The 15,701-nt window shown below is 46.8% G+C and overlaps 1 protein-coding gene across 2 annotated transcripts; it reads left to right on the top strand.

Moving 5' to 3' along the window:
• The first annotated feature begins 5,156 nt into the window (after positions 1 to 5,156).
• Positions 5,157 to 13,063, top strand: LOC100347679 (dehydrogenase/reductase member 2-like). 2 transcript variants are annotated; one of them, XM_089309193.1, is made up of 8 exons: positions 5,157 to 5,514; positions 6,196 to 6,373; positions 7,119 to 7,220; positions 8,244 to 8,314; positions 11,696 to 11,747; positions 12,069 to 12,203; positions 12,493 to 12,548; positions 12,808 to 13,063. In XM_089309193.1, the coding sequence occupies exons 1-8, from the start codon at positions 5,375 to 5,377 to the stop codon at positions 12,917 to 12,919; spliced, it is 846 nt and encodes a 281-aa protein (XP_089165319.1). In that variant the 5' UTR covers positions 5,157 to 5,374; the 3' UTR covers positions 12,920 to 13,063.
• Positions 13,064 to 15,701: the final 2,638 nt, after the last annotated feature.

The raw sequence follows: 15,701 nt of genomic DNA, 5'->3' as shown, positions 1-15,701 counted from the left end.
AGACATCCCATCCCATGGGCAAGAGAATTCTATAGAACCGTACACGTGCAAAGACTGTCCAAGAGAATGCTATAAAACAGTATACAGGCAAAAATAATCCAGGAGGTATGAAGCAATATGTATTTTTACAGAATCAATCTCCTCATTCAAATAAAAATCTCATAAAAGGCTAAGTTATGAAATTTATAGAGACACAAAATAGATCGAGCTTACCTGGCCTGGGGCAGGGGCAGGAATGAGGATTAACTATAAAGGGCAGGAAGGTTCTTGTAGGAGCAATGAAAACGTTCTAAGACTGACCTCGTGTGATGGCTGTGCCACTTGATAAACTTACTAACTGCTACTAAATGACGCACTTACATTTTATGATATATATGTAAAATACACTTCAATAAAGCTTTAAAATAAAAAATACATTTTCAGATCTTCAACTTCCACCTGTGGTCTTCCTTTTCAGACACCGGAGACCTAAAAGCCACTCTCGTGACAGGTTCCAGGATCTATGTTGGGCTTAATTCCCACCCCTCAAAGGCATGTATGATTTCGCGGGGCACCCAGAGCTCTCACCTCTTCAAGTTCATCATGCCCCATTAATTCACTTTCTACCATTGATATCATGGGCCAAAATGAAGTTCACATTCCAAGTATTCAGGTGTTGAAGTCAGGAAATGGAGCATCATTTCCAACTCCTTCTGCTCCCAGGGTGACCAATCTCTCACCAAGACCTGATCATTTCATCTAATATTAGTAAGCATTTCCCAAACCTAACTCCTCATCTGCCTCTGAACTACGTCTGCCTAGTTCAGACCCTGGCTGGACACCTCCCACTTGCCCCCGGAGCCAGACTCTATGCTTCTCCACTCTGTTCCTTGTTTTGGGATGCTGAGCTGCAGAGATTACCTCTGACTCCCAAAGGTCTGCTCAGGGAGAGCAGGTCAGGGCACGGGAGGGGATGCGGTGGTGGTACTTACTCCTGCAGTAATGTCTCTGGCTCACCATGTCACTTGACCTAGGTCACAGTCCCATCTCCCTCTTCAGGCTAACCCACCTCCTCTCCTTATCTCTCCTGGGTACTACTCTCTCCCTTGTGGTTTTCCTACACCTTGCCTCTATAAGTGCTCCTTCATCAGACTCCTTCATTCACCCCATTGAAATATTTCTGAGAGTGATTGATATAGGACCTTAGCATCTCTTCTTTTCACATTTTTTTTTTTTTTATTTCAGGGAGCCAGCACTCTGGCATAGGAGGTTAAGCATGCGCCTGTGGTGCCAGCATCCCATACGGGCAACAGTTTGAGTCTCGGTTATTCCACTTCTGATCCAGCTCCCTACTGATGGCCTGGGAAAGCAGTGGAAGATGGCCCAAATGCTTGGGCCCCTGCACCCATGTGGGTGACCCAGAAGAAGCTCCTGGCTCCTGGCTTTTAGATCTGCCCAGCTCTGGCCATTGTGGCCATTTGGGGAGTGAATCAAGAAGACCTCTGTCTCTCTCTCTCTCTGTCTCTCCCTCTCAATGTCTGTAACTCTACCTCTCAAGTAAATAAATAAATCTTTTAATTTTTTTTTATTTTAGACTAATTGTAAATTTGCAAAACGAAAACTGTGACGTAGTCCAGGGTTCCCATACATCCCACACCCAATTTCCCCTATTATTAACTTCTCGTATTAGCATAATGTATCTCCTCTTGCAATGATCTCTTAGCTAGCAGATCAGCAATGTGCCTCTGCACACATGTGTGCACACACATACTCACCAGAATTGTCTCTAAAAGGCAAACATCTGACAATATCCTTATATGGCCTCTTCACTTTTCTTATTAAATTTCAATGACTCCCATTTGCCCTCCAGATAAGCCCAAGCTCTTGGTGTCAGTGCACAGTAAGCACCCTTATCTGGCCCTTGATTAATTCTGCAGTCTCATCACCAGCCCCTCATTACCTGCTACTTGATATACCAGGGACACCAAACTCTATCATGTTCTCACTCTGTGCTCCTTTGTTTTGTCCTCCACTTAGGCTACCTTTCTTGTTTGAAATGTCCTCCCCTGTTGAAGTTGATTTCTTTCTGAGAGGAGGAGCGTGGTGGGGGCAAGAGGCGCGGAGTTACCACACAGACCCCAGGAGTCACGTGAAAGCGGGCCAGAGACAAGCACCCCGCAGACTCGTTTATTTCAGTTGCTACAGCTGCTTATATAGCCAAGGCAGCCAATCTGGTCAAGGGGCGGTCTGTGCCCTAACCAATCACAGCCTGTTGCCAGGCAGTTTCCAAAGCCCTAACCAATCACAGCCTGTTGCCAGTCAGGCTCTGATGTCAGTGGCCATTTTGGCATGACCTTCTTACCTCAGCGGCCATCTTGGCATGACCTTTTCACCTTCTCATTCCACCACACTCCCCAATTCCCAAATGCCTTACTCCACTCATGCTTTAAGTTGGAAATTAAGGCAATAAAGCATGTGTACTGTCATGCCGTCTATGCAAAGTTGAAAACATGGACATTATGTGAGAATGGATGTATGGAAAGGTGACGAAGAGGATGGTAAAGAAAATAACAGCAGAAACTGTAGCTAACCCAGTGAAATTCAACTTTGCCTTCTTTGCTGGAAGGGTAACTTTCAAAAGATAAAACCATGATTCTCATACAGACATAAAATGAACAAGTGCCAAAAAATTTTATTAACTCATTAATTAATGAGGAGCACTACAGAGATATTACAATTGATTCAAAGGTGAATTCAGAAAGCCACACATACATGGACCTTAAGGAAGATGAAAATAAACTGGCTTAATAGAAAAAAAAAAAAAAAAAAAGCTGATTTCGCCCACAGTGGAGACGGGAAATCAATTGAATTCCCTCTAAATAAAATTTATTTGCATCTATGGTGTATTCATCCATTTTTCATTGTGGTAATGAAATACCTGAGGCTGGGTGACTTTATAAAGAAAGCAGATTGATTTTGCTCACAGTCTGGGTGTTCGAGGGCCCACATCTGCTGACGGCCTTCTGCCTGCCAGAGTCCTGAGGTAGCACGGAGCATCACATAGTAGGAGAAATGGTGTGTGTGTGTGTGTGTGTGTGTGTTCCTTCTGGTCTCTCTCTCCCTCATCTTTTAAAGTCAGTAATATTCCATCATGCGGGTTCCATTTGCACTGCTACTAGTTATCTAAAACTCACGGAGCAAGACGGCTCAAAGACAGTGAAAAGTGCAGAGATCGCAGAACCAGGTCACCAGAAGAATCGGTTTGATGAAGCCCATTTTTCTGCTGAAGACACCCAGTCCATTCCAAAGTCAAGTCCATTTCAAAATTTTCTGCAACTTCTTCCTAAACTTTGGTATAAATTTTTCAAAATATAATAAAAATGACTACAATAATCATGCATCCTATTTTTGAAAGGATGCTCTAAAAAAACCCCACAATATTAGAAGCCCCTTTTTCAGAGTCAACTTGGGTTCTATCTTCCCCAGGATATTATATGTAATCATCTCTACCCTAAAGTTAGGCTTGGTGCCTTTGCCTCCCCTGTGTTCCCATAAAATGGTGTTGATAATATTTTATTCCTGCCCGAATGTATTACAATCACTTATTTTTCTGAAGACCAGCTCAAATTGTGAATCCCTTGAGTATCAAATTTATAATATAGTCATCTATGTATTCTGAGCACCATAGTTAGTGCTCAATAAATGTGCATTGAGTGAATGAATAATCAAATGCAATCCTAGGTTTTATATCTTCTTCCAAAATAAAGATGCGGTTGGAGTAAGATAGATGGGGGAGGAGGAGAGAGATGCTTAGCTTTTGCTTATCCCAAGAATAGCCTTCACTGAGAAAGCACAAGTAGGAGAAGGAAATCCCATACTCCTACTGTATATCTTTGATTACAATGGAGATAAGGAACCATAATTATTAGGAATTATGGGGAATTAATTTCTTAGAAGAAAATATTATGAATTTTTATTTAAAATTTATTTCGCAAATATTTACCTGCCTTGATATTTGCCTACGATTTATTACAGTTGAAGTGTTTGAATATGGCAATTGGTTTTACGTAAATAGGATAAGTTCATATCTATAAATTATGGAGATTAGAGTACAGGGTCACTATTCCAAATATCAGAAAAGCACAAGTTAGGCCGGCGCTGTGGCTCACTAGGCTAATCCTCCGCCTTGCGGCGCCGGCACACCAGGTTCTAGTCCCAGGTCGGGGCGCTGGATTCTGTCCCGGTTGCCCCTCTTCCAGGCCAGCTCTCTGCTGTGGCCAGGGAGTGCAGTGGAGGATGGCCCAAGTCCTTGGGCCCTGTACCCCATGGGAGACCAGGAGAAGCACCTGGCTCCTGGCTTCGGATCAGCGCGGTGCGCCGGCTGCGGCGGCCACTCTGCCTGTCAAAAAAAAAAAAAAAAAGAAAAAAAAAAAAGAAAAGCACAAGTTTACAATGTACACAGAGCCCATACTACCCAAAGCCTGGGCACTTACAAGTCAGGAATGGCTATTCCACAACGCATGCTTTGAGACCAGAGCTGAATTAACACAACTGACAGCCTGGGGGAAAGGTCTGACACACTGTGTAAGAAGTGGACCCATGAGTCCAATGAGACTCCTAAGAAACCATTATCTCCCTGCAGCCAAACTGTCACTCCTTCACTGGGCCATTCATTCCACAACACCTACTGAGCTAGGTGCTGAGCACCCAGCTAGAAGCCATGAACACTGAAGGATCACTTAGGGCTAAGGATATAGAAGTCAGCAGAGCAGTAGGCAGAGGCCACTGGGTCCCATGGTGGTGGCAATAAATGAACTTTAGGGATCAGAAAGGACTCCTCTCATGCACTGAAAATGAAGATAAAGTCTAGAAGGGGCTCGGGGGGGAAAGCAGCCAGAATAGAACATAGCAAGTGAGGAGCAAGGTGTATCTGCAGTGAGGCCAGAGACCCACGGGCATAAAACATAAGACCCACCTTAGAATGACTTGTATTTTAGGCACTTTGCGGTTTACAAAGCCCTTTTACATCATCATTTACTTGGTCCTTTCACATCAAACCCATAAAGCAGGTGCTCATTATCCCAGGGCAGGATAGCTCAATGACTAAATATTTGCTCATATGTGTATACATTGGGGTTTGATTTCAGATAACAAAACCACTCCAGTGAGTTTAAAGAAGTGATTCCATAGAGGACATCCGTGTTCATGACAGCCGGAGAAGAAGGTACTAGGCTGAGCTTCAAGGAGGGAGTCCCAGACCAGCCCACCACAGCTCAAAAAGGGGCACTACAGCCTACTTACAGGAACTGCGTGCTGGAAGGAACTCTGAGTGCCTCCCGAGAGCTCTTGCCTCTCTGGACCAAGTTCACCGGGAGGAAGACCCAACGGAAGCCCTATGTTCAGGCCCCTGACCCAGGGCTGGAGGGGCCTCCTGCCCTCTGTGGCTCTGCTCTCCACAAGAAGCATCAGCAGTGGGACCAGCACTGACGTCAAATTTGCCGGCAAAGTCGCTGTGATCACAGGCTCCACAAATGGGTGAGAGCAACCCTTGGGAATTCCAGATCTGGGGCATCTGCATTTTGTTGATACTGTCTTAGCCTCATCCTCACAAAGCAAAGCTTACCTCCTACGTGAGAGCAGTTTTAGGGAATGTGAGAGGAAGCTTAGGAAAGGAGAAGCAGCCAGCAGTGTGTGTGACCAAGTCGGCGCACACAGGTCAGTGGGTGATGGGTTCCACAGGTGTCCCAAGAAACAGGAAATGCATCTGAGCCACACCCGGCAGGGAACACAGAGGAAATTCATCCCCTGCTCCCTTCCGCCACTGATCCAGAGCTGTCTGACCTGGGTTAACGGCCCACACTTGCAGGCTGCACACCTGAATCTCAGCTACTCCTCAGGCTGGAGGCAAGGAGCTCTCCAGTTGCATCTGCAGAGCAAATCAAAGCCTTGGGGGACTGAGACTGCACTGAAGTGGGAATAGTCCCAAGAGGGCAAGGCCAGTATGATGTGGCAGGGCACAAAGGAAGAGCACACTCTGCTTGATGCATTCACTCTCTGCTTCTCCTGGCCCTCTGACCATCCACAGTAGGGCTTCAGGTTAGCTGCCCTGGGTTGGTGGAGAGAATTCATCTGTGGCCTCAGGGTGAGAAACACAGTGAGAAGGAAAGGGCTCAGCCCAAGGCAGAATGGTCACATCCTGTACTTTTCTGCCCACAGGATCGGCTTGGCCATCGCCCGGCGTCTGGCCCAGGATGGGGCCCACGTGGTCATCAGCAGCCGGAAGCAGCAGAACGTGGACCGGGCAGTGGCTGCGCTGCAGGGCGAGGGACTGAGTGTGACGGGCACCGTGTGCCATGTGGGGAAGGCCGAGGACCGGGAGAGGCTGGTGGCCAGGGTGAGGGGCAAAGCAGGAGGTAACCTAGGATGCAAAGATCCTCCCGCTATGAAGCACGCTGGGGAAAGGGCTAAAGGCACCAGTCATCACATGATTCAAGCCAACTCAGCAGGCCCACAGTCTCCCCTGAACAGACCCGAACAGAGAAAGGGAGGGAGGAAGGACAGGCATGGGGTTCAGGATTCGGGAGACTCTGGGGTAGGGAGTGTGTTGGTGGGCAGGGAAGAGTCTGCAACCAAGAGCTACACCTGGAGCACCAGCCGGGCCCTCCTGGAAGACCTGTGACACGGGATCTGAGGTGGAGGGAGACGCAGCAGAGAAGGGAGTCCTGGCTTCATCATCAGAGCAAGAGTCTTCAACACAATGGAGAGGGGACAATGAAATTTCGTGAGATGGTTCAGGGGAGACTGGTAGCCAAGAGTGCCTGGGAGTAGGAGGAAAGAGAAGGGTTTCTGTGGTGGAATTTCATCCCTTTTTTGGTCTAGAATCTCAGTTCCTGGCCCCAAGAGAGAAGAGATGAGTGTCTACCCCCCACCTACACAGCTTCACAGGTCTGCTGGACAGAGAAGTGTTGCGTCTCATGGGGGAGATGGGTCCCCATCCCCACTGAGGTTACTCCCTGCCGAGGCTCTGGAATTGGCCCGGGCACAGCCCCAGGGACATCACCCAGGACTCACCTCCCACTGAGCGCAGTCCTCCCTTCACTCCCTGACCCTGGTCCCCAATGTCCCCTTCTCACCCACAGGCCCTGGAACACTGTGGGGGTGTGGACTTCCTGGTGTGCACAGCAGGAGTCAATCCCTTGGTGGGAAGCACCTTGGGGAGCAGTGAGCAGGTCTGGGACAAGGTGAGGTCTGGGGCAGTGGGCGAGGGGAGGGTCAGACCTCATCCTTACTCTGGGTAACCCTCACCGCTCAGTAACCCTCTCTCCACCTCGGCTCACACACCCTGAGCTGGTCCCCAGTGCCCACATTCCACCCTCTGTCACAGACCCACTGGCACAAGCGAGCCCAGTGCCTGCACTCCCTGAGCCTCAGTCTCCCCATCTGTGGCGTAGCGGGGAGGACGGCTGAGTTAAAGTTCTGGTCCCCACTGTTCAGGAGCTCCCCATCTGCCAGGAGCATCTGACAGAAGACCAAACAGTCACCAAGAACGTGGGCCAGAGAAGGGAAAGACTCCCTCCTTGCCCGGGGAAGCTTCATCCCCGACACCGGCAGGTTGTAACCCTGAAATCCTCTGTATTTGTGTCCGTAACATAGCACCATAAGTGAGTGGCCTGCGTAACAGAAATGTACTGTCCAGCACTTCTAGAGGCTGGAAGTCTGAAAGGTGTGGACAGTGCTGGCTCCTTCTGAGAGCCAAGGGAGAGAATCTGCTCTAGCCTCACCCCACTCCTGGGGCGTTGCTGGCCACACTCGAGTTCTTGGACTTGTACAGCATCACCTCAGTCTCCACCTTCACTTTCATGCTGCACGTTCCTTGTGTGTCTGTCTGTCTGTCTATGTTGTATCTATCTATGTTGTACCATGCAACTCAACTCACAGTAATGACTTTCACTGGACCCAGCTAGCCAAGGCCTGCGAGGCCCCAGAAGGACCCTGTCCTCAGCCTGGTGCCCTTGGAGCCTCGGGGAGACGAGCTGCAGGCCCTGGGGCTCCTGTGTGCAGAGTCCTCAGCCTGACCCCTTTGCTCCTGCGTTTTCAGGATGCCACTCACCACGTCCACGCACGCCAGGAAGGCCAGCACTTGCCCACTCCCCTTGTCAGAGGCCATCGTGCCCACCTTCTGACACAGCGTCCCTCCGGCTACCTAGAGAAGGTGGGACTGACTCTGTCTCCCTTGTCCCACCCCTCATTTGCTTTGCTTTCAGATCCTGAACATCAATGTGAAGGCCCCAGCCCTGCTGCTGAGCCAGCTGCTGCCCCACATGGAGAAAAGGGGGTGAGGATGGGGAGCAGACTGGGAGGGAGTTTTCCTAGCATCCAACAGGGAGCACGGCACTAGTAGAGTGAGACCAGACTCATTCTTGTTCCGAAACAGCCCTCTCTGGACACACCCCAGCCCCCAGGCCTCTCCCTGCCTCACTATGCTTCCTCTGAAGGTCAGAGCACCCATTATCTCCACCAGCAGCACCCATACTACCTCCTTAAAATGGCCGGGGGAGGTCTTCTCAAACTCTGGAAAAGTGCTTTGCAGACGTGGCTTAAGACCCACGTCCACCTGGACTGCTTCCTCTTATTTTGGCATCCGGCAGCAGCTGCTGAACTGTGTCAGCCCAGCCTGAGAATCCAGTGTGGGCTGGGCAGTTTCCTGGGCCTGGGTGACTGTTAATGCTTCTGACTTCTTTTTTTTTTTTTTTTTTTCCCTGACAGGCACAGTTAGACAGTGAGAGAGAGAGACAGAGAGAAAGGTCTTCCTTCTGTTGGTTCACCCCCCAAAATGGCCGCTACAGCCGGTGCTGCGCCAATCCAAAGCCAGGAGCCAGGTGCTTCCTTTTGATCTCCCATGCGGGTGCAGGGCCCAAGCACTTGGGCCATCCTCTACTGCACTCCTGGGCCACAGCAGAGAGCTGGACTGAAAGAGGAGCAACCGGGACAGAACCGGCACCCCAACCAGGACTAGAACCCGGGGTGCCAGCGCCACAGGCAGAGGATTAGCCTAGTGAGCCACGGCGCTGGCTGCTTCTGACTTCTGATGACCACTAAGGCTCCTCCCAGGGCTCCTCCCAGTCCTAACACAGGAGTACTGTGGTACTGGATTGAACCATGTTTTCAAAAGTTCAACTTTTGGAGATCATAAAATGGCCAAATAGTGGTAGGGAGTGTGGTTCAACCCAACACGATGGGCTTTCCACAGCAGCAATGAGTATTCCTTTTCAATCAAGAATACCCTTTCACAGGAGCCCAAAAGAGCAAACAGGAAAAAGCAGAGTTAGCCAGCATGAAATCTGCTCCCCAACTGTTTTTTCCTTGCCTTACCCCCTGTTTTTTGGTCCTACCTATCTCTGCAGAATCTGGCTTCACAAAACTGACTATAAACTACTAGTGTAATGAGGACAGCCTGGACTTTGGTATCAGAAAGACCCCCCTCTCCATCCCTGCTCTACAGCTAGCTACACAATCTCAGACGTTGTACTCTCTGGGCCTTCGTGTCCTTACCTTGTGAGCAGGAATACTATACACTCAGTAGAACTTTGTAAGCATTAATTGGCATGATAAAATGTCAGTTACTAAGCAAGGTGCACACAGTGGAGATAGCATCTATATATATATATATATATGTATATATATATACACATTTACTATAGTAAATACTAAACATTTGAAAATAAGTACTATGAAGAGTATGGAGTATCATAGAAGTAATAAAAATATAATTTAATAGTAATTAACTTGGTTTTCATATTGATATTAATATTATTACTAACAGGATACTCATTACAGGATCTGAGCAAGTAAAAGATCACTTTCTCCTACCTTGTGAATAAGGTGGGAGTTCATAAAGGAAGCTCCACTTAAATGGTTTCCAGTTGTTCTTATCTAATTGCTGAAGTGATCTTTCAAGACCCAATTAAATGGAGCTTCGCATATGCTGAAAGAAAATACCCATCAACCTACCAGCAGCTATAGCTACCACATATGTCTTTCAAAAATTAAGAAGAAGTTATGACATTTTCAGAAAAACAAAAATAGAGTTTGTTACCAGAAGGCTTTGACTAAAGGAAACTCTAAAGGGTGTACTTCAGGCAGAAGGAAAAAGCAATCCAATGAGGAAAACCTAAGGTAAAAGGCAGAGTGAAAAACATGGACTATCTCTAACCTGTGAGCAAATTTAACTACTGATTATAAACAGCAGTTGTGATATCTTATGGAGTTAAAACATAAAAATATGCAGTAAATTCTATTCAAGAAGATAGAAGAGGATTTAAGGTGTTGTAATATTATCTTGTTTTTTGAAAGAGGTAAGTACAACAATTTAAACTTTAATAAGCCATGCAGGCCTGTTTTACTCTCTAGGTAGCACCTATGACAGTGGGAACAAAGTACACACAGTGTATCTTCAAACTAATAAAGGCAGAAGTAGAAATGACAATAGCAAAAAAAATAGTCCAAAGGAAAGTAAGACAGGACAGGAAACAAAAACAAAGAACTGATGAAATTTATAAAGCATAAAATTAGACATATTTATCCTAGCATATCAATAATCACAGTTAAACTATAAAGACTTTCAAACTAGAATTTTTAACCAATTAAAATTTTTAAATCTTATCAGACAACACTGACATGTTCTAACAAGTTTTCTATCTCTGGTTCCTGAATTTATAGTTCTAGGAAGGAATCGTTTTAGGAAATTCATGGTTCTAGGACAGATTCCAAATCCAGAAGTTTGAAGCACACACTACAAAATGTGCTCAGCTCAATGGCTGCATTTCAAGGACTTGATTTAAATTCCTGCTTATAGACGTAAAGTAAAAGTGCACCTTTCCAGCTTAGAAACAGTAGTGCTTACTGGAGTGTTGTCTAGCTCACATAAACCCAAAACTAGCGTGTGCAGGAAGAAAACAAGTGCACAGAAAACAGAAGAAAGGAACTCATTCAGAGCAGGAACTGATGGAAAAAAGAAACACAACACAATGGAGGAATCAAGAAAAACAAAATTATATACATTTCCAAAAGAACAAATGCTATGGACAAAATTCTGGTGGGCCCAGTCAAGAATAGAGTGAGGCACACACTGGACAACGGTCTTTTTCACATTTTACTTGTTGAACTCTATTTAGTGGCGCCAGTAAGTCTTCAATTACAATGTAAACTAAAAATGTCATCTCAAAAAATAATAATAAAAAAATTTTTAAGAATGAAGGCACAAACAACCAGTATCAGCAATGAAAACAAAAGACATTACTGGAGATCCTGAAGGCAATAAAAAAGGCACTAACAGAATAGTGACGCCAAAGCAATAGCCTATGCTGAACAGAAAACCGAAACTTTAATGAAATGGACAAATTTCTAAAAATTATATACCTTACCAAAACTGACCCAAGAGGAGACAGAAAACCTGACCAGTTCTATAACCACTAAATAACTGTAAGCTATACTCAAATTTTTCCTACCAAAAAATCCAAACACAGATGGCTTCTTCGGCAACATAATTTGGGAAACATAACCAAAGACGTAAAAGCAACTGGAGATAAGCACCTCCTCTAGGCCTATGCATTGCTCTCTCATGCACACCTCCTCTGCCCTCGTCCAGCAGCCTCCATTCTCAGCCACACACACACCTGTCCACAGCTCACACACCGCCCCATGTTTATCTTCCCAGGCAAGGCTCCGTGGTCCTGGTCTCCTCAATTTCTGCCTACGTCTCACTTGCTGTAAGTCTGGCTGTCGCTCCACGGTGGTAAGAGGAAGTCCTTTCCCATTTCACTTAGCAAACTGGGTGGATTCGTGGAAATATACAAGGCTTGATAATTGCTCCCTCAGTACTACTCAATGTGCAGAAGTGAAGTGATCATTGTGTCACAGATCTTACATTTTACACGAATGCACTTCCTGGGAGCCGTTGGCCACCTTTACTGAGCACGGCCTCCAGAGATGTATTCTGGCATGGATTCCATGGGCAGAACACAGAAATCCAATTAACTCTCCCTTGTTCTCAATTGGATCTATTTATCTCTTTCTCTTTCTGTCCACAGAGGCTGGGGGCCTACAATGTCAGTAAAACAGCCTTGCTGGGCCTTACCAAAACCCTGGCCGTGGAGTTAGCACCAAAAAACATCCGGGTGAACTGCCTAGTACCAGGAATCATCAAGACACCCTTCAGTCAAGTGGTGAGGACCACAGGCAGCTCGTGTTCCCACCCCATGAGCACCAGCGTGCCTTCTCCTTGCAGGCCATGTCCTGGCACCCTGGGCTCTCAGCCTGGGTCCTGTGATCACTGGCCATGTTGTCGTGGTCCACAGCCTTTGGGATTAGCCGTAGAATCAGCATCAGTGCCCTGTCAAGGGCCAGCCTGGAGTGCCTTCAGCAGCCCCTCCACAAAGACACAGGCCTGCGTGAGGCAGCCCCCATGCGAGCTCATTTGTGTGAGTAGCACTAACATTTTGACCTTTCCTTTAGCTCAGTACGTACCCAACCTTTGTGGACTACTTGACGGAGCTCTATGGAGTACACAGGTAGGTTGTGGTGAAACAGTGTGCCCTGTGGATCTGGGTTCCCCCAGCCTCAGAGCCTTCCCGAGGGATAAAAGACCACACAGCCTCCCTCGAAGGCCACTACCCATCCCCATTTGGGGATCTGATGATCTGCACAGGCCCTGAGCTGACCCCTGCAGGGATCCACCTCCACTGGATTGACTCCACAGTGTCCCAGGGGAGCCCAGGGCTCATGAGAAAGGTGTCAAGGGTCTCAACCCCACCTGGTCTTTCCCCGCAGAAAGGGGCAGCCTGAGGACTGCGCAGGGCTCGTGTCCTTCCTGTGCTCTCCTGACGCCAGCTACATCTCTGGCGAGAACATCGTGGTGGCCGGTTTTTCCCCCCACCTCTGAGGAGCGTAGGCTCCGAGCAGGGGTCTCTTCTCCCTGGAGGACCCACTGTGCTGCACGCCTTTGTTAAGGATGAGCCTATGCCGCAAATACCCACTTGAGTTCCAAATCTGCACGGCCAGAAATAATAAAGGACATCAGAAAAAGGGTTTGTGGTCTGAAACTGTGATTAACACCAGCCAAAACACTGTCAGCTTTGCCAGGAAATAACATGTGTGCTGGGAGTCTAGGGAAAAGGAAGAAGCTGAGATTAGGCCAGTGCAGATTGGGAAGGAAGAGAAGGCAAATGGTTTTAAGGGCAAGCTACTAAATGCTTTCATGTGGACTGTCTCCTAAACATCTCCAAAAGCCTGATTTAAGTTTTAACCTCTAATTCTACAGACGAGGAAGTCAAGACTTAGACCAATTTAAGTAAAGTGTTCTGAGGACACAAAGCTATTCCATGGGCAAGAACTGAAGCTCAGGTGCAGGCATTTGGCCCAGCAGCTAAGTAGCCCATTGGTACATCCACAATCCATATCAGAATGCCTAGTTTGAGTCCCTGTTCCATTACTTCCCATTCAGTTTCCTGCTGATGTTCATCCTGAGAGGCAGCAGATAACAGCTCAAGTACTGGGGTCCCTGCCACCCATGTGGGGGACCCAAGCTGAGTTCCTAACTCCTGGCTTTTGGCTGTTGGGGGTATTTGGGGAGTGAACAAGTGGATGGGAGATCCCCCCCTCTCTCCCCCTCCCTCCCTCCCTCCCTTCCTCCCTCTCTCCTTCTTTTTCTCTTTCAAATAAAAGAAAGATAAATCAGTTAAACTTTAAGAAGCAGAATTGGAACTCTGTTCACACAACAGAGAAGGAAGATCATGGAAACTATGTCTGAAGGGGACCCGAGTGCCTTTGTAACCCTATATTTAAAGATTACAAGCCAGCTCACAGCTCGCTCTTGACTTTCTACCCCGCAGACTACAGCAGTACTCATATATCTTTTCTGACATCTCACATTTTCTAAATCTCAGCCGATCTTCATTTGGGCTCAGAGACATGGACCGCAGCTAGACACATCTTGGGTCTGCACAATGGCACGTGCATACAAGGGTGTTTACACACTGATGTATGCTGTTAAGCTTTAAAGGGAATATCTCAGTGTTGTAAATATTTTCCTTTCTACTTTAACCAGTTTGATGCAAAGATCAGTTTGTTCCCAGAAGACTCATTAAGTGAATTGTCATTGCTCTTAAACTCAACTAAAGCACAAACTATCTGTTTTCAGCAAAACAGAATATCATAAATAAGACTAGTTAGAAATTTGAGTTTGGGGCCAGCACTGAGGCATAAGCTGCTGCCTGCAATGCCAGCATCGCATATGGGTGCCAGTTCGAGCCCCAGCTGCTCCACTTCCCATCCAGCTCCCTGTAATGCACCTGAGAAAGCAGAAGATGACTCAAGTACTTGGGCTTCTGCCCCAGTGTGGGAGACCAGGATGAAGCTCCTGGCTCCTGGCTCCTGGCTTCATTCTGGACCAGCCCCAGCTGTTGTGACCATTTGGGAAGGGATGGAAGATCTTTCTCTCTCTCTCTCTCTCTCTCTCTCTCCCTCTCTCCCTCTCTCCCTCTCTCCCTCTCTCCCTCTCCCTCTCTGTCTCTATAACTCCACCTTTCAAATAAAATAAAATAAATCTTTTTTAAAAAGAAATATAAGAAATCTTTTTTAAAAAGAAATATTCTTCTAATATGACTTGACTTGGAAGCAGTGATCAGTCTGCTCTCATCCCAAAGCACTTAATTATCTAGCTTTTCCCCTAGCCCCAACCCTTGAAAGTTTTCTTGGTTTTTGTGAAGTTGACTTTTATCTGTCGAACATAAGAAACTTCACATTTTAATTCCCACGTGATGTTGGAATTCTTTCCACAATACCCCTGCAAAGGGGCTCTTCCATTCTCTATCAGAATAACTCTAGTGTTGGGAACTCACTGTTTTTCTGCCAGTATGTTTCATCTATAGATAGCTCTGGATACTTGAAATTATTTTTTAAACAGAGTTGTGAAATGTCTCCCTGTAGCTCTTTCCCAATGGTCTCACAGCTGTCCAGGAGCATGGCTAATGCTAATTCTCTCTTTCCCATGATAGCCCTTGAAATGGTAACACAGCTCTGTTATCCACACCCATCCCACTTTGTTCTGCTCGCCTCCCTGCTAAACATCCCCAGTTCCTTCTCTAAGCACCTTTGATCCTCAGACGAGTAACATTTACCAGCATCACCCTGCCCATCAAGCATATATTGATTCCACTACAGCTGGAAACATATGAGCATTAGCAAAATCTTCATTCAGTCCACATTTTTTCTGAGCTCCTAGTTCACACACTATTTATAGGCTGAAACTGTTTCTGGGGCTATATAAATCTCCAGCTGTTCTGAAGAGCACTCAAGCAGCCCCAGCAAGCCTCGCTTAGTGCAGGCTGAACTCACAGGCAGAAGAGGGAGAAGATTCATGGGACTCAGACTCCTTTGGCTGCCCACAAAGAGGTTTCCTTGGACCCACTGCAGTAGGTTGCACTACAGGGCTTGTTCCAAGAAAAATATACAAAAAAAAAAAAAAAAATCTTGCATCCTGAGGAGGAGGAGGAAGAAGAGACAGGGTCTTGATTTCCCAACTGGCAGGCATCATAGTCATGCTATCCCCACTCCTCGCATATCCTGCTTGGTATGACTCTCTTGCTTGGCCTCCTTATTTTCCTGGCCCCACTTTCTTTTTTAAGATTTTTTTTACTTATTTGAAAGGTAGAGTTAGAGAAAGG

Source organism: Oryctolagus cuniculus, chromosome 12 (genome assembly GCF_051225735.1).
Source record: "Oryctolagus cuniculus isolate XC-2025 breed Fujian yellow rabbit chromosome 12, ASM5122573v1, whole genome shotgun sequence".
NCBI lineage: Eukaryota > Metazoa > Chordata > Mammalia > Lagomorpha > Leporidae > Oryctolagus > Oryctolagus cuniculus.
This window is presented reverse-complemented; position numbering and strand designations above follow the sequence as displayed.

Coding starts and splice junctions, on each gene's coding strand:
- LOC100347679 (XM_089309193.1), top strand. CDS start 5,375: ATGTTCAGGCCCCTGACCCAGGGCTGGAGGGGCCTCCTGCCCTCTGTG. Junction 7,221..8,243: donor GTGAGCAGGTCTGGGACAAG/GTGAGGTCTGGG, acceptor CTTTGCTTTCAG/ATCCTGAACATCAATGTGAA. Junction 8,315..11,695: donor CCCCACATGGAGAAAAGGGG/GTGAGGATGGGG, acceptor TTATCTTCCCAG/GCAAGGCTCCGTGGTCCTGG.